Source organism: Ambystoma mexicanum, chromosome 13 (genome assembly GCF_040938575.1).
Source record: "Ambystoma mexicanum isolate Mex_15411 chromosome 13, UKY_AmexF1_1, whole genome shotgun sequence".
NCBI classification, from domain to species: domain Eukaryota; kingdom Metazoa; phylum Chordata; class Amphibia; order Caudata; family Ambystomatidae; genus Ambystoma; species Ambystoma mexicanum.
In genome coordinates this window covers 315,056,006-315,078,329 of record NC_090938.1, presented here as the reverse complement: position 1 = coordinate 315,078,329, position 22,324 = coordinate 315,056,006, and the positions used below count along the sequence as shown (strand labels likewise).

Below are 22,324 nucleotides of genomic sequence, written 5' to 3'. Positions count from 1 at the left end.
CAAATACGATCATGGATTTCCTGAACTTTCTCAACCTCCTGATCACGTGAGGAATGACAGGGATTGGAGGAAACACTACAGGAGTGGAAATTCCAAGTCCACCATGAACGTGTCTCCTAGAGCTCCTCTTGGGGGAAATTCCCTTGAGCAGTACAGCTCGCACCTCCGGTTGGGACCAGTGGCAAACAGATCCACTTGAGGGGAAGGACTTCCTAAGTAAGTTCCCACTCGTGGGAGACTGCTCTGCCTGCTCAGAGCGTCCGCTGTCGTGTTCTTCTCTCCGGCTAGGGGAACTGCAGACAGAGATTCCTTCTTGTATTGCCCAGAATCAGAGCTGCATTGCCTCTCTGCACAGTGGTAATGACCCTACACCACATCTTTTGTTGAGGTAGTGCATGGCCATGGTGCGGTCCGTCATTATCAGGACATTCTTTCCCGTACAGAAAGCAGAAAGGCCTTCAACACTAGTCTAATTGCCCTCAGATCTAAAAGGTTGATTAATTATATAGACAATTAAAGTGCACTGCATTAGTTAGCCGAGTCTGGAGTAGTGCTGCTCTAGCTAGTCGCCTCAATAGCAATTGCGACAAGCTTCACTGTGAGGCGAGATAAAAGCGATGAGTAATAGATAATTTACAATTGGGACATTGCTCTTTCCCATAAATTAATTGACTGACATAGCAGCATTAACCGGATACACCAGATTGTTTTTTGGTTGTCTATCGCCAACACCTAGCGACTATTTTTCTTGTCATTGTGAATGATAAATGGTGTTTTCCGAGTAGATAACATAGATTAGTGTGCGTGATTTTGGCTGATAACTTGGCACCCCTAATTGCACCAAAATTGTCTTTTTATCTTTCAAAGTGATAGTAATTGTAGCGCTTTTAAATTATTACCGTTACTGGGTAGTATCAATAACGGCAGCGGTTGCTCTGGCCAATAGTTATGGCTGAGCGTTGGTAGTGTGTTAATATCTCAATATCACTGTGTCTGGAATTTGTGCAACCTACACTAAGCAGAGTAAAGCCAAGTAACTTTTTAGGGTAGGATAATCATCTTGAAGCTTCAACATTTTTGAACTACAATGTTTTAGTGGAGTTTATTGGCAACGTAGTAGAAACATCTGAACCTACACCACACACAATAGACATGCTTGATTCGAATGCCTACAACGTAATAGAGGTAGGAGAAAATCTTTTGAAGATCAGTCTACTGATACACTATGTAGCACAGCTGATAATAGGGGTTTGTTGTCCACCCCAGTGTGTTATGACATACCAAGCCTTACAAAAATAACATCTATTCCATCAAATTGGATTCCAGCTACCTCTCCTAATCAGCATTACCCGCGCCGAGGTAACCGGACTTGTATCCCAAAGACTATACTACTACAGGGTTACATCAAAAAAGAGGGGGTGGGAGAGTAAAAGACCCTAGAAAAGTAACTAGTGGGACTGCAATCTCAGAAGTTGTTCCTACTAAGATGAGGGTAATGACAAATTACTATCAAAAAATAGCTGTGAGCACAACTGCAAGTATGAGTGATAAAGGTGATGAATTTCACCCAGTCAAGTAAATCATAGCGATATGATGACGAAGAAAAAGTAATAGCAGCCAGAGAAAACAAGAACTCAATGAGCAGCTTACCTGCCTAACGAGCAAGCTAATTGAGAACGTCCTCCAACTGCTTAGTGAGACGTACAAGGAGGCAGATCCCACTAATAAAGCACATCAGAATTTAAGTAATAACGTGAACACTGTAGCACAAATTAATAGAACTTCCACATTAAGCCCGATATCTACGGTAGATGGCAATACCTATGATAATCTACCAATGAACAATATTGTACTTTCGGTAGTTGATAACCTGTAAAACAATGTTGTCATTGGTGATACGACAATACTACATCTATCAGAAAGTAGTGTAGCTGGGAGTGATGATGAAAATATTTATGGTGCAACTGATGATATTGATGAATCCACGAATGACATGCAGGTTAACAGATGCACCTACAATTATGCAGGTAGGTCATTCCACCATAGATCTAAATAATAACAGCGTAGATAGTATTTCCTCTGATGGTATGTTCGAAATTATTGAAAACCTTCTTTATCGATTAAACGAGAAACATGGTATTAATCGGTCCAGAAGAGTCTTCAAAGATGCAGCTTCTAACACAGATTCACCAGTAGAAGTAGTAGAGATGGCCTCACCAGAGATCGAGCAGAGTAAAATCGGCCAAAAAAATGAAGCCCAAATTGAAAAATAAATAAATAAATAAAAAGTCCTGTACTCCATAAAAAAGCCAGGGAAAAAAACAACTGGTAGCACCCTAAAACAAACTGCCAAAGCGGTACTGAATCCTACAGTTGAGACAAGTGATATCGAGATAGTGAGGGATGATGCTCTAAAAAGTATATCACAGGTCAATTTCTCCAATGATATCAGCAACAACCAATTGGTAAGTTGTTGTCCAGGCAACCCCGGCAAAGACATAATTGACCAAAATGATATTGTTAATTATTTACGTGAATTATTTAAAGAATCACAATGCCAACATATTTAACAGATTGAGCCAAAGGAGAAGATCGCTACACCCAGTAGAATCGATATAATTAATATCAGTGAAGATAGTTCAGCTAAGGCCAACATTGGTAATCAAAAAGATAGCACAGGGCAGCTAGTAGCACACACTCTAAAAATAGAACATTCATGCAAACCTTACATACCATCATACCACTTAGAATGATCACATCAGATGATATCTTCATTGTTGATCAGCTTGAAGATAAACATCAAGTGACCTCTCAAGTTTGCTTAAAAACAAAAAGCACTGAAAGTTTAGAGGTTGCTTCTTCGAAAAACGCAACTCAAGTGGATGAACCGGAAAATAATACCAGATACTGGCAATGGTTACCGTCTATTTTTAAAATCACACTTCACAGGCATATTACCTTAAGTGCTGCTTCTTGTGCTCATGGAACACAAGGTGTTAACCATCTGTCTGCAGATTATGGGTTATTGGAGAATATCAATCTCTTCCAAATCACTGTGTTGCATGAGACATGGATTCTGGACATATGCGAGATTGATGGGCGCAGTAGTGCACAAGTGTTAGCGACCAAAGGTCAGAAAGGCAGACCAAAGGGAGGTTTGCTTACTTCGGTACGTCATCCCTGGTCAATAACAACTCTACACTCGTCCGCAATGATATTAGCTGTCCTAGCCAAAACAGAATGCATCCACCCCGGAGATTATAAACATATACGATCCCCCAAATCGAGTGGCCACAAAAATCAACTGTGGTTTAGTGAAGCAAATTTTGAACTCTAATAAGCCTAATATCCCAGTGTGACTTTAACGTGAAAATATAACCAGGTTACTCACCGTAGTGACCACCTTACTCCTAGTCCATAGTCCCCTTTCCTCCGTACTTATGGGACATCTCTCCGTCCTGTGGGACGGGACCGGAGCACTTTGTAAAAAGCATCCACATTTTTTTTTCCAAAAATGTATTAGCAATAACAGAGGAACCTTATTAGAGGGGACGGCAGGGGGGGGGGGGCGTATGGAGGAAAGGTGACTATGGACTAGGAGTAAGGTGGTCACTACGGTGATTAACCTGGTTATACTCCTACGTCCCGTCCCCTTTCCTCCATACTTATGGGAGATTCCCAAGCACTCCTAACAGGAACTACGGGTGGATGGAAATACCCCTTACTGAATAAGGTTCTTCAGCACAGCCTGACCAAACTGAGCATCAGCTCTTGAGCTCATGTCAAGACAATAATGCTTACAAAAAGCGGATGGGGAGGGCCAAGTAGCTGCCCTTGCGATGGACTCCCAGGGGACATATTTCTGAAAATCAACCGCGGCTGCCTTGCCCCGCACCAGGTGTGCATGAATATCCTTAGGAGATTTCAGCCCTTGGACGGTGAAAGACTCCGTAATGCAGGCGGCAATCCACCGGGAAATAGTCGCCTTAGACGCCTGCTTACCCTGAGGGTTACCAAAAGTCACAAATAGTTGAGAAGAACTCCTAAGCTCGGAAGTTCTGTCCAGATAGAACTTGAGAGCCCTTCTGACATCGAGACAATGCAGAACCCTTTCTTCCTCTGAGGTAGGGTTTGGAAAAAAGACCGGTTCAGATGGAATTCAGTTACCACCTTCGGCAGGAAAGCAGGATTCGTCTGTAGGACTACCATATCCTTGTGAAAGACCAAGAAGGGATGCTCCACCGACAAGGCCTGGAGCTCACTCACCCGGCTTGCTGACGTAAAAAAGGACACTTTCCATGATAGGCACTTGAGGTCCACCGTGGCCATGGGTTCAAAAGGCTTATGGCACAACACCGTCAGGACTACATTTAGATCCCACGGCGGGTGCGGACTACGAACTGGAGGGTAGAGGCGTGTCAAGCCTGCAAAATGCCTCTTAACCACTGGATTACACAGAGAGCAAGAACATTGGTCCGTAGAAAGATAAACAGAGACTGCTGAAAGATAAGTTCTGCATGACAGAACATGAACACTCGACTCTGCTAGGAAGGATACGAAGGACAGCACTGTGTCAATCGTGGCCTCCCTTGGGTCCAACTGCTTTCCCAAACACCAATGACAGAACCTGAGCCATTTACTTCTGTATTGGGATCTAGTCAAGGGTTTCCTGGCTGCCTGGATAATGCGCATGTTAACCACAGACAAGTTAAGATGTTCTTAAGACTTGGAACTCAGGCACCATGCCACCAAGCTGAGCGATTGTGGGGAGGGGTGCCACATCTGCTGTTCCCCCCGATATAGAAGATTGGGGGTCACTGGTAACCTGATCGGCGGACACATCGACAAGTGTTGAAGTTCTGAGGACCAGAACCTGGCCGGCCACCACGGGGCTATGAGTAGAAGGGAACAGTTCACTGAGTTCTTCAGTTTCCAAATTGCCCGATGGACTAGAGGCAGGAAGGCGTAAGCTCTCATGTTGTGCCATGGAATCTCGAGAGCATTCCCCAGAGAGGAGGCTCCCAGCCCCCCCTCTGGAGGCATACTGAGGAAGCTTCTCGTTTACCGCCGTAGCGAAGAGGTCCACCTCCGGTGTGCCCCAACGCAAGAAAATCCATGAGAGGACCTCGGCCGTCTACTCCCACTTGTAGCTGACCACTGTCCGCCGGCTGATGGCATCCGCTGTGACATTCAGCTGGCCCGGGATGTGCACTGCAAGCAGCCAAACACCATGAAGCACGGCCCACTCCCAAATCTGGATGGAAAGGTCCACGAGGGGGGGGGGTGGGACATGGTTCCCCCTTGCTTGTTGATGTAATACATCAACATCACATTGTCCGTGCGTATGCGGACCACCTTGCTGGCAATGATCAGTCTGAACGCCCTGAGCACTAGGAAGATCGCCAGAAGCTCTAAATGATTTATGTGGAGAAGCTTGTCCTGAGGTGACCAGAGATCCGAGACTTGAACAAGTTCTAATGTCGCACCCCACACCAGGAGGGAGGAGTCCGTCGTGATAGTCACCATAGGGGCCGGGTCCTGAAAACCCAGACCCACCGACAGGTTGCTGAGAGATGACCACCATTCCAGGTCCTCTCTCATGGAAGCCGGAATCACTATCAGCTTGGAATCCGGGTCCACAGCCTGACGCCAAGAACTCCGAAGAGCCATCTGGGTCCGCCTCATCTTGAGACGAGGAAGAGCCAACACACACGAGGCCATGACACCCAGAAGCCTCTGGAACCACCAGGCCGACATGCTCTCAGACTGCGCAAACATCTGACACGTGGCTAACAGATCCGCCATTCTGTCCCTGGTCAGGTACACTTTGCAGTCGATCGTGTTCCAGCGAAAACCCAGGAAAATCAAGTCCTGCGAGACCGTCATAGAAGATTTCCGCCAGTTCACCGACAGCCCAAGATGGAACAGGAGCTGAAGGAGAGACTGAAGATTGCCCGCTGCTTCCAGCGGAGAAGGGCTGCATAAGAGCCAATCGGCCAAATACGGATACAGTCCAAATACGGATAAACACTGATACCCCGAAGACAAAGATTGGCTGCAATCACCGACATCATCTTCGTAAAGACACGCAGCGCCGAGCTGAGGCCAAAAGGAAGCACACAAAACTGGAAGTGCTCCTCTCCCAAAGAGAAACAGAGATATCTCCTGTGTGGATTCCAAATCAGAATATGCATGTACGCATCCTGAAGATCCACCACGCTGAGCCAATCGCCCATCTGCAAGGAGGACCGAATCTGGCTGGGCGCGATCATCTTGAATTTCTCTTGGGGTAGGAAAAGATTGAACTGGGAAAAGGATGGTGCGCAGGCCAGCCTGGTTGGGTTTGGGCACCGTAAACAGCCGGGAGTAGAAGCCCTCCCCTCGCTCCCCGAGGGGAACGGGTTCCACAGCTCTGAGGTCCAGAAGTTTCTGAATCTCGGCTTTGAGGGAGGGGGAGCCCGACAGCTAGAAAGGAGGGTTGACGGGTGGAGTAGGGGGTAGGGGTAAGCGGAAGCCCGCCTGAGGGACTGACAAGACCCATCTGTCTTGTGTGATGGTCTGCCACGCCTCCCAATGAGACGCAATGTGTCCTCCCACCAGGGTCTCGTGTGAGCACAGAAAACCCTCCTTTTGTAGGCTTTTCGGCGGTGTTGCCACCTGAGCCTGAGGAGGAGGCTGAGGAGCAGGAGAAAAACTGCATCCGTTGTTGTCTATGGCGGTTGTTCCCCGCAGGGGTATCCACTCTGCCAGATTTCCGGTCGAGGAAGCCCCTAAAGCCAGAGGAGGGTCGACTTTGCGACAACGGTCTCTGGGTTTTGAAAGGAGTCTTAACAAGGACCGACAAGGACTTAGCCGTCTGAGTGCTATCCTTCGTCTTGGTGAGCTCTACTTCTGTTGTAGAATGAAAGAGCTCCTTACCATCGAACGGAAGGTCCAGCACCTTGTCCTGCACTTCTTTTGAGAATTTAGTGGCATGCAGCCACGCCTGCCGTGAGGTATCAACCCCCAGCATGAGACACCGAGCCGAGGTGTCTACATGATGAGCCGCAGCCTCCAGGAGATCCAGGGCCAAGACCCTGGTGTCAGCTAAACCCCCTTTAAAGTCTTCCAGCTTCTCGACCGGGATGAATTCCTCAAATTCCGACAGACCTTTCCACATCCGCATATTAGCCCCCCGTAACACCAGTTTGGCATTGGCCTGCCTGAGCTGCAAGGCCGAGTTGGCAAAGATTTTCCTCCCAAGAGAGTCAAGGAGCTTGTCCTCCTTTCCCAGAACCTGAGTAGCCGTCGTAGGAGGGGGATGCTGCAGGCCTGGACTGTAGAGTGGCCACAGCCACCACTGTGGACGAGGGGGGCGAGCAATATGACAGGGCCACCTCTTCTGAAGAACGCAGTCTGTATCTCGCATCAATCTTTATTGACAAAAAGTCGAGTGTGGCTTTTCCCAGACCCTGCAGACCTCGGCCAAAACATCCTTCTGCAAGAACAGGCCGGTACGCTTCAAAGGAGACAGGGTGAACGCCCCAGAAAGCACACCCTCCTGCATTGTGCGGAAGGGGCATCTGGGCGTTCCAATCGTAAACTGGCCGATAAGGATGCGCACAAGGGACTCTATGATCACCCAAGGAACCAAGCCCTATACCTGAGGCCGATGGCGTAGTTGAAGGGGTAGCACGCAAAATGGGGTAGCACGCAAAATGGCCGCCACGGTCGTGGCGGGAACGGGCGCCATTTTGCCATCACCTGAGGGGAGCTGCGGCACGTGAGGAAGTGAGGCAGGGGTCCCCGTCGATGGGTCAGGGGTCTTAACTTTAGCCTTGACATAAGGAACCTCGGCAGAGCCGGTACTATGAGGCCTGGAATGTTTCTGTGACATACCAACCGCCAAATTAGCCTTCCCAGGAAGGGCCTCGGCACTGCCGGTAAAAGATGAACTTTCCTTCTTTGCCGCCTCAACAGATCTGTTGTCGCTGCAAGAGCGGGAACGGTGAGAAACAACCTTCACCGATAAGGCCTTGTCAGGCCTCTCAGAAATGTTGGTAACTATAGCCTCTGAAAGAGGGACCTCGGACCCACGTCCGGTGACGGCCTTATCCGCGCGGGCCTCGAACATCCGTTCGGAGACAGCAAGCCCCGCCAAGGCCTCGGGCGCACCCCGGTCTTATTTTTGAGGGAAGCCGACAGAGGCCTCAGAGCGAGCTCCGGTATCCCATGATTCAGTAGAACTGGGTCTACAAACAGCCCCCACAGGAGGGGCCTCGGAGCATGCTCCGGTATCCACAGGCCCCTTACCGAGACCCTCGGAGAAAACTCTGGTACAATTATTGGGCCCAACGGGCACCTCAGGGCGAACCCCGGTGACAGAGCGATCAACGCTCCTCCTGGCCCGAGAGGAACCTGGAAAGGTATCCCCCGGCCGGGGTGCTCTGAAAAGTAAAGAACTTACCGGGCGTTGTTTCTTCTCGTCGATGAACGCCTGAAAATGTGAAGGATGTTACATATCGGCCCCGTCCTGCATTACCTCCCGTTTCTTGTGGCCACATACAGGGGCAAGTGCGTTCCAGAACTTTGTTGTGGCTTCGGTATCGGTTGCCATGGCGTCTGGCCGTACAGCAGAGAATGTCGCATCAGCTGAGATGTCCCGTGCGCAGAGAACGCGCAAGGAGGCACCGCCCCCCCTGCACCATAAAAGCTGAAGTGATTCAGCGGCTTGTTGCTGCTAATTGTGGTGTTACGTTCCTTCGGTTTCACTCCGTTACAGTGCTTATTCCCTTTTTCCTCTTGATACTTGACTTTTTGGTTCTTCGACCCACCTTTGTCTACTTGGATTGTCCTTGCCTGTTCCTTTAACCTGATTTTGAACTCTGTTGCCGCCTTTAGATTGTCCTTGGATTGCATTTGCTTGTTCCTCCATTCTGATCAGTGAATCCTGTTGCCGAACTCGGACTGTCCCTGGATTCCCACTGTGCTTTCGCCTGTCTGCTGAGATTACTTTCTTGCCGCTCTACGCAATTTGAACCATCTTCCTACGCGGAGTACCATGCTGCACATTACAAGCCTGCCTCATCAACTTGGCCTGTGTTTGTGCAATAAGGTAAAACCCATCCAAATCTCCTGTATTGTTCATTACCTGAAATGTATTAGTCTTTCTCATACGTGTGGATTCCTGGAACTGTATCATTCATTCTCACCTTTTCTACATCAACCAAGTGCATAGTAGTGACGCTTTCCAGTGTATGCACCATCCCGTCACTAGTGCGACCCTTGTGCCGCCCGGGTATATTCTTCCTTACTAACCTTCCCAATTTGTTGTTTTGTACCTGCCGTTTTCCTTTCAATTGGTACCCATTTTCCTTAGGAATCCCACTTATCGGGTCTGCTGGGGGTTATATCAGTCATACTGAGTTTGTGGTTATCACTTGTGAATGCTCATAGTCTTGGGTTTTCTTGTAGGTTCATCTATTAAGGTCTAACACCACCTCAACCATGGTCTAGGCACTTAGAGAATTTTCTGATTGTCTAAATAACTCCATATTACCCGATTGCTTCTAATCATACTGTGTTTTCTTTGCAGCATTGGTTATTGGCGGTGTGTGTTCTCCTGCTCTTTTAGGCGATAGACATCTCTGCTGGTTTTTACTCAAACAACAGAGAGGTACACCGTAGAAGAGAGCCCCTCTTAGAGGAAGCATGAATCACAGAATTTAGGGGAGCTGAAATCCTGGAGGCTGAACCCGAACCTGTTAAATCCTATCTCCCTCTGCGAGGTCGTTTTACCCAGGCTCCAAACAGCATACGGAGCGGTGAGTAACAAGGAGAAGTTTGTCGGAACACCTCCTCCCACCGCTCCAACCGACGTTGAAGTGCCCGGACCGAAAGGGAGTCACAGTAAAAACAGGAGTCCCCAACGGTGATCCGGACCCAAGCACTCTAAACAAAGAGGAAGGGGATCCGCCCTCGCGAAGCGACGGACACGATGAACAATCTGGAAAGTCTAGTTTGAACGACATAGACAGACTAGTACACGATCGCTAGCGAGAGCCAGAGAGGAAAAAAGGGAAGAAAATCTTCCGAGGATGCAAGTGCGTCCAGTCCCGAACGAGCGGAGAAAAGGACTGATGGGCAATGCTGAGCCAAGGTGGGCGGGGTTACGGCCGCGTGCCAGGCTCCGCGCTAGAAAGAGAGGAAGGACACATTATTGAAACATTTTTTGGGATGCTTTTTACAAAGTGCTCCGGTCCCGTCACACAGGACGCAGAGATGTCCCATAAGTATGGAGGAAAGGGGACAGGACGTAGGAGTATATGATGACATTGTCTGTTCTGACAATCTTCCAGAGACTGGGCCAGTGTCTAATATGAAAACTGAACAGCAGGGAAAAGCGTGGTCTACACGGTTGATCAGCTTCAATAGCACCATGTTAAATGGTAAACGTTACAGCGATTCATCTAGAGCATTTACCAGAATTAGTGGTAAATACGCTACTATTATAGATTATGTGTTTACGAATGAATTAGCTAAGACCATAACCAGAGATATGTTGGTCATCTTTCTCGAAGAAAGTGATCATCTTCCTTTATGTGCGATGTTAGAGTTAGTAGCCTCTGCACCAATCATTCTTGAGACAGGCGATGTAGTCCTCAATGCTGCCAGAAATAGAATTGGTTGTAGTCCTACTAGCCTTGAGGCGGCGAATACTGTTGCTACTGAAAGACTACAACTGTTAGTTGGTAAAAGCAAGGACTCTACATTTGACATTATACAAGAATTCTCAGTGAATGAATCACATTAGCGATGTAATTAAGAAAATAAATTTAATCATCATAGTCCTAATGAACGATGGACTAAACCAGCTACAAAGTATGTGAGATATAATCAAAATATCCAAGCAGCGAAATTAGAGATGAGAAAGGATATAGCCAAAGTTTGTCCATAATACTGGCAGTAATGCCAGGAATATTGATGTGCCAAAAAGGGTGAAAGCGATAAAAAATCGTTTTTGAAGCTTCTTACGAAGCTATAAAAAGAAGCAAGAACACACCTAACGGCTGACTGACTTCTCATGACAGAGATAATATTAACAGAGGGCTGTGGTGTACTCTTAAGGGGGCAGTAAAAAGAAAAATATCAATTAATTGTGTTCCGGAAGATAGCTGGTGACAGCATATCCAGAATATCTTGGGATCATCATCTCCTTGTGACAAATGTCATTCACAGAGAGAAGTTACATGGTGCTCTAGTCAATTGAACAGCTCTCCAGAATGATAGCCAAATTACCGTCTTCACGAGCCATGGGCCCTGCTGGAACATGTAATGACCTGATTAAAATGTTGCCAGAGGATTGGGCGGCCGCTTTTCAGCCACTATTTAATAAAATAGGGAGTAGTGGCGTAATACCAGACACCTGAAAGGAAAGCCTTATACTCCCCGTTTACAAGAAAGGCACGTGGAAACTAGCTACCAACTATAGAATGCTCGCTATGCTAGATATTCCTGCGAAAAGTTTTGCACGTGTCTTACTAAAGGAGCTAAACCAGTGGATTGACAAGAATACCATCCTTCCAATCAATCAGACAGGTTTTAGAATGAAAAGTACTAGTCATATTTTGATACGACTATTAGCCACAATAGAATGTGTGGGAGGGCATTCAACTTGCAGTGTTCACTGCCTTTGTGGATTTCAGTGAGGTGTTTGACACGGTCATGAGGAACAAACTATGGAACAAGTTTGTTGCATGGAATGTTCATGTCCTGCTAAAAATTATCCAGTTGTTGTATTCCGACACCAAGGTGCAAGTAAGAACAGACAACACTGGCTATCTCTCCGACCCTTTTGTAACTGTCCGAGGAGTCAAACAGGGCTGCATACTGGCCGCTACATTTTTCAATCTATACAGCGCTGATTTGGTGTCAATCTTTATCTCATTGAATGTTCACCCAGTAAAATGTGGCTCTTTGAACTACAGCTGGCTAGGCTACGCTGACGATTTGTTAATTGCGGACTATACACCTAAGGGGCTTCAGGCTCTTTTAGATGCCCCGATTGAGTATCCGATAGCGAATGGGCTATGAATTAACATTGAAAAAACAAAAATTTTGACCTTTTTGAGTAAAAGTATGACAAGAAAAAAATCTAAGGCGATATGGAAAATTGATGGGAAAGATCTAGAACAAGTAAAAAGCTATCGCTCCTTGAGCATTGTAATTGATGAGAGGCTATGTTGAGATGAACAACAGAAAGCCATTGAAAGCAAATGTATGGCAATTGCACATACAGTGAGCAATTTTATCGGTCGCCAAAGTGGCATCTCTGTCAAGACAATATTACTGTTATGTGCCTCCAAAATTGTGTCATTCATTTTATATGGCGCGGAAGTCTGGGGACACAAATTCACAAGTGAACTAGGTAAACTAGAAGCAAAGATTGTGCGACTTCCGTTTTTGTATGTCTGCATCCCTCCCTATAGAGTTCCTCTTACTAGAAAAGTTTATTATGAAAATCACAGGAGTCTACGAATATAAAATGTCAATGATGTACGAGAAATTACATCTCAACGATAAGACCATTATGAATGTGCTGATGAATTTTTTTTTAGACAATGTCTAACCCGACTCAGATAGGGACCCTAGGTCGGCTTTTCGTGAAACGTAAGAAATGGATCAAAGAAAATCTGAGCATAAATAATTCTGTTTCCCTTTGCCAAATAAAATATTGCTGTAAAAATACCATACAAGAGCATTATCGTGAGAGAGACATGAGACACCTACCATCGTTGGCTAATAGTGGAACATTTATGGCCTATTGGTTAGAGAGATCAAACCGAGGTACATTGATGCTTATAATAATAGTGAAAGCATGAAAAACTACTTGTGCAAATTTAACCATGCTGAAGTAATGGAAATAATAGGAGCATGTAAGCACTTACCGCGAGGAGCGCCATTGTAGTTTATGTGGCAACCATAAATTGGAATCCGCTGAACATATTTTATGCAGATGTGGGAGCTTGAACACCTTGAGAAAAAGAACAATGCAAGCATACACAAATCGGGGTTTATATCTCTCACCGTCTGACATGTGGTCTAAGATGATGAGTGGCAATGATGTAAATCTAATTTATCGTGCAATGGGATTTTTTAAAGATATCATGGTGATTTTTAAACTATCAGAGGGAATCAAGTTTTAAATGATATGGTAAAAAAAAAGTTTTTCGTTTTTGTAACTTTTTTTGTTGTCACAAAGCGTCTATTTCTAAAATCTATGTCTAGGAGTTTTATTGTCTTGTGTTTTTGTACAAAGCCCCATGTGATTATATGTATTGAAATATAAACATTAAAAAAAAACAGTTGATATGTAGTTTGGACTCTGATGGAGACCAACGACCGCTGATGGTCAAATCGTTGGTATGGGCTCCCCACCCCGTGAGTGAGGAATCTGTCACTACTTTTATCTCTGGCCATGGTTGCCAAAACAGTTCTCCTTTCAAGATGTTCTTCGGACAGGTCCACCACTGAAGATCCAGTGAGACTCTGTTTGGGATTTGTAGGAGATCCGACATCCTTCTTGAGAATTGTGACCACTGGATCTTGAGAACCCACTGGAGAGTTCATATTCCCAGGCGAGCCTCTGACACCAGAAAAATGTACGATGCCATGAGGCCGAGCAACCTCAGAAAATCGAAGGCCGGTAGATGTTGGGCATTCTGGAATTTGGTCACCATCTGCAGAATGTCTTGGGCCCTCACCTCTGGTGGCGAGGCTTTTCCCAGGGATGCATCCAGAACTGCTCCGATGAATTGGAGTCTTTGTGATTGTATCATGTGGGACTTCTTGAAGTTGAGGAAAGAAGCCCAGCCTGTGAAGGGAGTTACAGGTGGAGCTGAGATGTTCCAGGGCCTGTTCTGGGGAACTGGCTCTGATCAGCCAATCGTCCAGGTAGGGGTAGACGTGAATCCCCCATCTCCTGAGACTCGCTGCCACAACTGACATTAGCTGGGTGGAAACTCTCAGGCGGAGGTCAGCCCAAATGGCAGAACTCGAAACTGACCATGTGAACCGCCAACAGCGAACCTCAGGTACGGTCTGTGCTTGTGATGGATCGGCACATGAAAGTAAACATCCTGAAGGTTCAATGATGCCACCCAATCCTGAAGCTGGAGGGCCTGAAGGATCTGAGAAAGGGTTACCATCTTAAACGCGCCCTTCCTGAGGTACTTGTTCAAGTCTTAAGTCCAAGATGGGTCTCAATCCTCCATCCTTCTTGGGGATTAGAAAATATGGGGAGTGCCAACCCTTGTTCCTCTCCGCTAGTTACCGGTTCTATAGTACCTTTCTCCATCAGGGTTAAAATCTCCTGCATACGGAACGGTTCTGGAACCTTCAAGGAGTTGTTCCCCGGTGGATGACTGACGTTTTTGCAGGAAAGGTAGGCAGTAACCTTGGGCAACCGTTTACAATGTCCAAGCATCTGAAGTAATAGCCTGCCATTCTGTCGGATGCTGCGACAACCTGCCTCCTACTGCAGTCTTGTGAACTAAGACCTCAGAGAGGTTTTGGAGGGGCCGACGCAGTGGCTGAAGGTAAGGTAGCTGCTGCGGTTGCGATCTTAGTACCTCTTGTTTGTTTTGTTTGTTTGTTTATAGGGTGCCCTAAACCCTTAGGTAGCTGAGCGCACAACATGACAAGAATACTTAGAGCTTGGTTACAGGTTGCTTGGTTACAGGTATAGACAGGTACAGAGAATACTTACAGGCACAGTTACAAAAGTTAACAGGTACAGGTGAGAGGCAAGACACGAGAGCAGACATCTGTGGTCATTGGTCTAGTGGTCGTTGTGGCGTACCCAGGTGCGGGTGTTGCATCTAATACTGTCATAAGACTTATCCCTTCTTAGCTCAACTAGTAATGCATTCCATTGCTGAGCTGCTTTTACAGGGAAGCTGTTGACTCCTTTTTTTTGTCGGAATCTAGGAATTTGGAGGCAGTAGGAATTGACTGTCCTAGTCGGTCGTGCAGAAGACTTTCTGGTTATTCCTTCCTTAAGGTATGGGGGGCTGCACTATTTAGGCATTTGAAGGAAAATGTGACAGTTTTAAGAGGATCCTATCACCGATTTTTAGCCAATTATAGTTTCTCCTGGCGTTAGATATGTGCTCTCTAGTAGGGAGGTTCAGGGCCGTTCTGAGCGCATTATTTTGCAATGTTTTTAATTTGCTAATGATGCATTTATTGGCTCCTACTGTGCATTGCAGTAGTCCAATTTAGATAGGATACGGCATTGGCTAATATGATGCAACTTGCTTGTGAGAGGAAGGGTCTGCATGCTTTAATACGTTTGCCAGTGTAGGCAATGGATGAGGCCAGGGAGTTTACCTGTTTTTTTAGGGATAGCGTGGAATCCAGATAGAAGCCAAGAGTCTTCACTTCTTTGGCAACTGTGATTATATTACCATCAATGTTGAAGGCGCTGTAGTTGGTGTTAAGTTTTTTTTAGGTAGTTGGCCGAGCCTAGGATTAGGATCTCTGTTTTATCGACGTTCAGGCAGAGGCCATGGGTTGCCATCCATGCCTGAATGAGGGTGTACATTTTGTTAACTAGGGCTGTATCCGAGGTGAAATTGCCCGAAAGGGGAATGAGGATCTGGGTGTCATCTGCATAGTTTGTGTAGGTGACACCCAGTCTGTCCAATTTGTTGAATAAAGGCTTAGTAAAGATATTATACATGGTTGGTGAGACATGAGCCCTGGGGGACTACACATGTTGTTTGATTTGGGTCTGCAGATGCTGAGGTGGAGAAGACTTGCATGCTTCTGTTGTCAAGAAAGGACTGGACCCAGGCTATAGCTTCACTTGAAAAGTGGGCGGCCGATGCTAGGTGTTTGCATAATACTGCATGGTCCACCAATTCGAATGCTGCAGACAGATCAAGGAGGAGTAGCATAGCTGCGTTTCCTTTGTCGTTAAGCTCATCGATTTGGGCTTTAAGGTCTATTAATGCCATCTCTGTGCCGTGCTGAGGTCTGAACCCAGATTGGCGGGAGCCTAATAGTTGGTTGGTCTCACAGTACTTTTGAATTTGAAGATAGGCCACTATTATCTTCAGGAGGAAAGGGACTGTTGTGATAGGCCTGTAGTTTGTGGAGATGGATGGATCTAAAGTTTGTTTTTTAAGAAGGGGTAGTACCAGGATTCTTTTAAACTGCTTGGGACGGTATTAGATAAAAAGGAGGCGTTAATTAGTTTCGAGATAAAGGGGGTAAGTCTCTGGCTGCATCCTTAATTATTTGTGCCGGGCAGTTGTCGCCTTTGCAGTTTGATGGCTTTAGTGAGGCAATCATGTTTTCAGTTTCCTGAATGGAGACTTTGGAAAATTTTAATGGTGCTAGGTTGGGCTTGTTAATGTGGGTGGAAATAGTTGGCGTTTCCATGAGTGGAAGCGAGGCTTTTTTTATTGAAATTTTGGTTTTTAGTGTTTTTATTTTATTTGCTAGGGCATTTTGAATGTTAGTACACCATTGCTTGTCTTTAGGTACATTGTCCGGTGGAGGCATGGGAGATTCTAATTGTTGCAGGATCACAAATAATTCCTTAATATTGGAGCATGCTTTGGAGATTCTTTCATTTTAGACTTGTTTTTTGGTTTAGATGATTTCCTTCTTGTAGTTGGTGGCACAGAGTTGGAGTTTGAGTTTATTTTCTTCTGTTGGGGTATGTTGCCATATGGTTTCTACCTTCCTTTTTTCCAGTCTAAGTTCTTTTAGGTGAGGGGTAAACCAGGTGTTGAGGTGAGTCCGTTTACTCTTGTGAATCTTAAGTGGGGCAATGGTATCTAGGACCTTGGCCATAGTATCATTATAGGAGTCCACCAGCGTATCTGGATCAGAATTGCTTGACAGGGCATTAATCACTAGAAGGATAAGAGGTAAGCTGTTGGCTGGTGTGATATTTTTCCTTGATCTTGAGGGGAGTGAAGGTGCTGTTATTTTTTCTTTGTTTACTTCTTTATTGAGTATTAAACTGAAGCTAATTAGGAAGTGGTCAGTCCAAGGTTGGGGTGTAATTTTGGTGATCGTAGTTGGGCAGTTTGAGGTGGCTACCCAGTCTAATGTCCTGCCTTTATCGTGGGTAGGGGTCAGGACTTTTTGGGTGAGACCATGTTCATCAAGCATGGTGGCTATCGCTTGAGCTTGTTTGGCATCCGGGTTTTAAATCCTAAGTTGAGGTCACCTAGGTTAATGGTCTGTGATGTCTCTTTTGTATTGCTAGCTAAGAGGCTAGATATGTCCTCTTCAAAGGAGCCTAAGGGCCCTGGTGGCCTATATATAAGATAAATTGTTAAGTGCGACATGGGGATATAGGCAGTTTCGCTGATAGTAGTTCACAGGATTTTAGTGGGGGTAGCATGGATAGTCTTAAGTCCAGGTTGGTTTTAGCAATGATAGCTAAGCCACCTCCTCTAGCGTTAGGTCTGTCCATTCTTAGGAGTTGATACTCTTTGGGTATCGTTAAGGAAAGCGCTGGACCTGCTGCCTCATGTAGCCAGGTTGCTGTGACCGCTATAAGGTCGAGGTTATCTGATGTTAGGATATTGGATATTTTGGTGGCATGGGCAACGACATATCTCGCATTGATCAGTGCTCCCGCTATTGTAGTCGTTTTAGGTAGGCTTTGGGTATTTAAAGTTGCTGGTCTAAATTCTTTCAATTTGGCATCTGCAGCTGTTTGTAGATATGCTTGCGCCTAGTTCCGAGTGGTATTTTTAGGGTTGGTGCTGTGGTTTAAGTGGGTATTGCTAGTCAAAATGGGTTCGTAGAAGGAGGAAAATCTAGCACGAAGCCTAGTATTTCTTTCATAATAGGGCAAGGTGCAAATTTAATTTGGTCCATGGTTATCAATATTAATTGTAAGAGCAGCAAGGGAGCAGATAACAGCAAAGTTGTGCTGACATACATCATGCAGCGGTTAGTGCCGGTTACAGGGAATAGGGTAAGGTGGTCTAAGGCTGAGACCTAGTTGGCGTGAGTGAGGTCAGGTAGTGGTCAGGCTAGGAATGGTTATCTGTAATAGATTAGATTCAGGTTTGGCACAGTAGACCAAAGTTAGGCATAGGCTAGAATCAATGTGCTCACAGAGCAGGCTAAAATCAATACATTCACAGTAGGCTGAAGTAAGCATAGGGTAACATCAGTGTAGACACAGAGGGGTTAAGGTCAATGTGTTAGCGTTTGTTAGACAATATGGTAGCGTAATGGCAGGACTTGCATGAACGGTAGGACGCACGTGCCAGGCAGCGCATAGTATAGTGAGTACAACTGTTCATTGGTTAAACTCTATACAGCAGTGTTACAGGTAGGTTGGACAATGGCCAATTCATAGTGAAGTCATGCCGTTTGGGCGGGGGCAAGGATAGTGTCTTAAGGGAGGACGTTGCATCAGGGCTCGCGGAGACCATGTAATGTGAGTGTTCTGGTAGGCGCAGGTTGGAGTCGGTGTGAGGCAGCAGCTCTTTCGACCGGAGCATTGCCTTTAGGGGGCAAGGCCGCGTTCTCGAAAACCTTTAACATTCAGAGTCTAAACTCCACCCACTGGGCCGGTGAAATGGATTTAGTGTGGCAAATGACCCGTTCTGGTGAACTCGAAGATGTGGAATAGGTGATCTATGATGCCGTTTCTTTCTGTGTCTCGGAGTCGACGAATGGTGTGAACCACTTTGTGAACGGGAACGTTTGGACTTTTTCCAACGTGGAGAAACTGTCCTCGACTCGTCTGAGGTCTTTTGCATTGATGAAGTAGAAGGGAATATTTGGGACTTATCTGCCGTAAGCTTCCCTCTACGCTCTCTCAGGGCTTTGGCCGTCATAAATAGGCAGTCCTCGCACTCCGAAGGCAAATGAGTTGACCCCAGACACCACAGGCAGATCCTGTGAGGGTCCGCAACAGACATCTTTGCTCCACAGTCATAGCATTTTTTTAAGCCGGATCGAGGAATGGATGACGCTGAAGACAAAGCCATTTCCTGTCGGAACTTGAGATAGTGAAGATATTTTGAAGAAGATTCGAAGATATTCCTGTGAGGAACAAAGCGTGCTGCATCCAGAGCTGTAAGCACGGAAAAAACGGAACTGAGGCCAACGGGCACTGCGCATGCTATATACCTGCGGTAATGTAGAGACGCCTCCGAGGGAAATCGACTCAACAGGTATCGATGCACAGCACCCCCTTCTGACGTTTTTTTGGCTCAAAGCAGCAAAGCTGGGATATTGGAAATATCAAAGATAAGGAATACGTGGGAGGACACAATCCATTCGAAAGAACTATTCAACATCATAAATGAGATGGTCAATCCCCCTGGATGCAATAACACAACAGAGCTCTCGCAACAACAAAAAAATAATTGATGATCTGGCAGATCACTTTAAGAGTAAAATCACCAACATACATCGGATAATACAAAGTAGACCAATCAACAAGCCTGTTCACCACTTCCAACCAACCCCATGACCACAGAAGAGAATGAACAGTTTCACCCCAAATGTCAAGAGCACAATTCTGCAGCTTGGTGAACAAATGCATAAAGGGAGGTTCCCAAATGAACCCCTGTTTTTCACAAGACATCTACAAATCAATCCTTACACAGGGTCACCACCGGAATACTACCTAAACCTCTTCAATCTGTCACTTTCAACGGGAAGAGTACCACGAGCCGTCAAATCTGCCTTCATCAAACTGCTCCTCAAAGATACTACAGGCGCTATCGAAGACCTCTCAAACTACAGACCGATCTCAAACATTCCTTACCCGCACAAACTATTAGAGACCTAGGTCTATGAATAAATGCAAAGAACACACAAATAGAAAAGGAGTGGAGAGTGGGCCGCACCGGAGTAGAAGACAGGGGAGAAGAGGCACCTAACTTGCAAGGGTAGTTGGAGAACAAAAGTGCATCTCATCCAGATAGAAAACCAAAAGGTGGAAACAGGGGAGGGAGATGTGTCACACTTAATCGGACCACAGAGGGTGTGAAATTTGTCAGACAAAGGAATGGGGCTGGACGCAGAAACCGTGCAGCTCACGGACTGACCGCGGGGCACAAGGAAAACATCACTCCTGGAGGAACTCGTGGGGGTGGTAATGGCGACACATCAGAATGAACGGAAATGTACTGACTAACCATTCTGCATACACCTTCTCAAACTTTGAACTAAACATCAGCATACCTGCTGGTTTGATAGCACAGCGAGTAGAGCGTGCGCTCTGACATCTGTGCAGAGCCTGCTGACGCAAGTTGGAATCCCGGCAGAGCCAAACTCAGGCTTTCATCCTTCCGAGGTCAATAAATGAGCACCACACACCGTGGGTAATAAGCAGCGCTCAGATGCTTGAGGGTTTGTAGCGCTATATAAATGCTAAATAATAATAATTTTTATACCTCTATAGGGCCACAAACCGGACGCACTTCACAACACCAAAACAAACAACACATCTCACCCAACACAACATGGCGACAACCAACAGTCTACCAACCAAAAAATACCTTACACTAAGTGACCGGATTCTCTGAACTGAAGCTGCCAACAGCACATCACAGCTATCTGGCTCTTTTTCCAACGCAGTCCTACTAACATACCCGACACCCTCCTTGTATTACAGAGCTGGCAGAGCACCAAGAGACCACACAGGTGGCAACAGGGCACGGTATAAGGACCTTTAACCTAGCATACCAAAAGAAAATAATACATATATGTTTGTGAAAGTGTGTTTGTATGTTCGGGGTAGGCTACAGCCCCATAACAGTTGGTGGGCTGAAATATTGGCCTATGGTTAGCATACCAGTCTTTGGTGTACTGGTGATCGTGAAATCTGACCAACCCCACCCATTCACCATGCACAGGGGTGGAGTTTGGTCCAGCCCTGTGCCATCTGTATAGGCATTTTCAAGAAATTGCCAATTTTGCGATTTTTCAAAAATAGTAAGTTCTGACGCAATAAAACATACACAAGGCTAAAGCAGACCCCCATGTGCATGTCAGCTACAGACCCGGGCAACGCTGGGTGATACCACTATTATGGGATACATTACTCACCGTAATCGTATTTCTGATGCTTGTATCTGCTTAGATTCAGTATATTTAGTATCCCTAGTGTGACATACCCTGTACCCATGATCCCTCACGTGTTGAGGTCCCTCCGAATATTTGTTTCCGACGAGAGGGAGTGCAACTTTTAAGCATGAAGTGTAGGTGGAGACCATGAGGTGTGAAAGATCCATGCTTCTTTTATAAGCACTGAGAAATCCATGTGGCCAGGACATGGCCATCGTTGTTAGATCCAGTACCTCGGGGTGGACCAGTGGGGGAGGATCACCTGGTTGTGGGATCCCAGCGTTATGCTCGGGGGAATGCCCCTGGTGAGACCGTACTATACTGGGGTAGAGGAAGAGGCGGACTACATCTCAGAGGCTTTTATAGGCTATAATACCTCTGCCACGCTTCCTCCCATTAAATCTATCCTGCCTAAATCCAACAACCCCTCTGTCTGACCAACTTGGTAAGAACTGTCTCGGAACAAAGTAAAATGACATCTCCCAGAATCCCCTCTTTCCCGTTCCCTATCCTAATACTCCTAATCATTATTTTCCGAACTCTTGGTACGCTTCGACCCCAACACTACCGTTCCCACAATTCCCCTCGTTTAGTTCCCGATAAGAATCCTGGTCATTCCTGTTCATTTCACAAAATCTACCAATCTCCCCCTTCTAAGTTTATCAAGAATCCTATCAAGAAAGCTACCATTTCCTATAATACCTTTTTCCACACCTATCCCATAGGATGTTCAAGAACTGGATCACCTTCCCTTTTCAACCCAAACACTTCTTTGCAATGTAAACAGACTAATGTTAAACCTGTTTACCTGACATGTCCCAACCCAAGGGGCAGGCAAAGTCAGGCAATTAACCCAAATCACACACACCATATGGCCCTTTCCTTTCCCCACAGGGATAAAAGGTGGCACAAGAAAACACAGTACGAGCAAGGCAAGTATGGCAGACAGCACAACGAGACGGCTAAGCAGGCGCCGCAGTTCATCCGAAGGAGAAAGGTGTCAGGAATTGAGAGGGTGGCGAGAAGAGAAGTGACCTGGCCCTTTTCGCTCCCCCCGACCTGCAATACTGAAGATTTAACTAGCAGCAACTGCCCTCTCTCCCATACTCAATGGATTTTACGCTTCGCCTCACTTCCTACTCCTAACATACCTTGCCCAACTGGCCTTGGAAAGGTTAGGCTAGGTTCTTGCACTAGCACAATATGGCTGAACAACAACTACCGA

General features: G+C 46.1%; 1 protein-coding gene across 10 annotated transcripts in view; it reads right to left on the bottom strand.

Annotated features, from left to right (window-relative positions):
• The window catches only part of SDR39U1 (short chain dehydrogenase/reductase family 39U member 1), a 2,065,420-nt gene that overhangs the window by 1,841,711 nt on the left and 201,385 nt on the right, over positions 1-22,324 (bottom strand). The window contains exon 2 of one of the 10 annotated variants that reach the window (XM_069633767.1): positions 12,927-13,012. The exons of 8 other annotated variants lie outside the window; for them this stretch is intronic. In XM_069633767.1, coding sequence (XP_069489868.1) covers positions 12,927-13,012 — 86 coding nt within the window. Of the gene's footprint in view, positions 1-12,926; positions 13,013-22,324 lie in introns of those variants that run through there. One more of the 10 variants, XM_069633778.1, reaches the window with a different exon arrangement.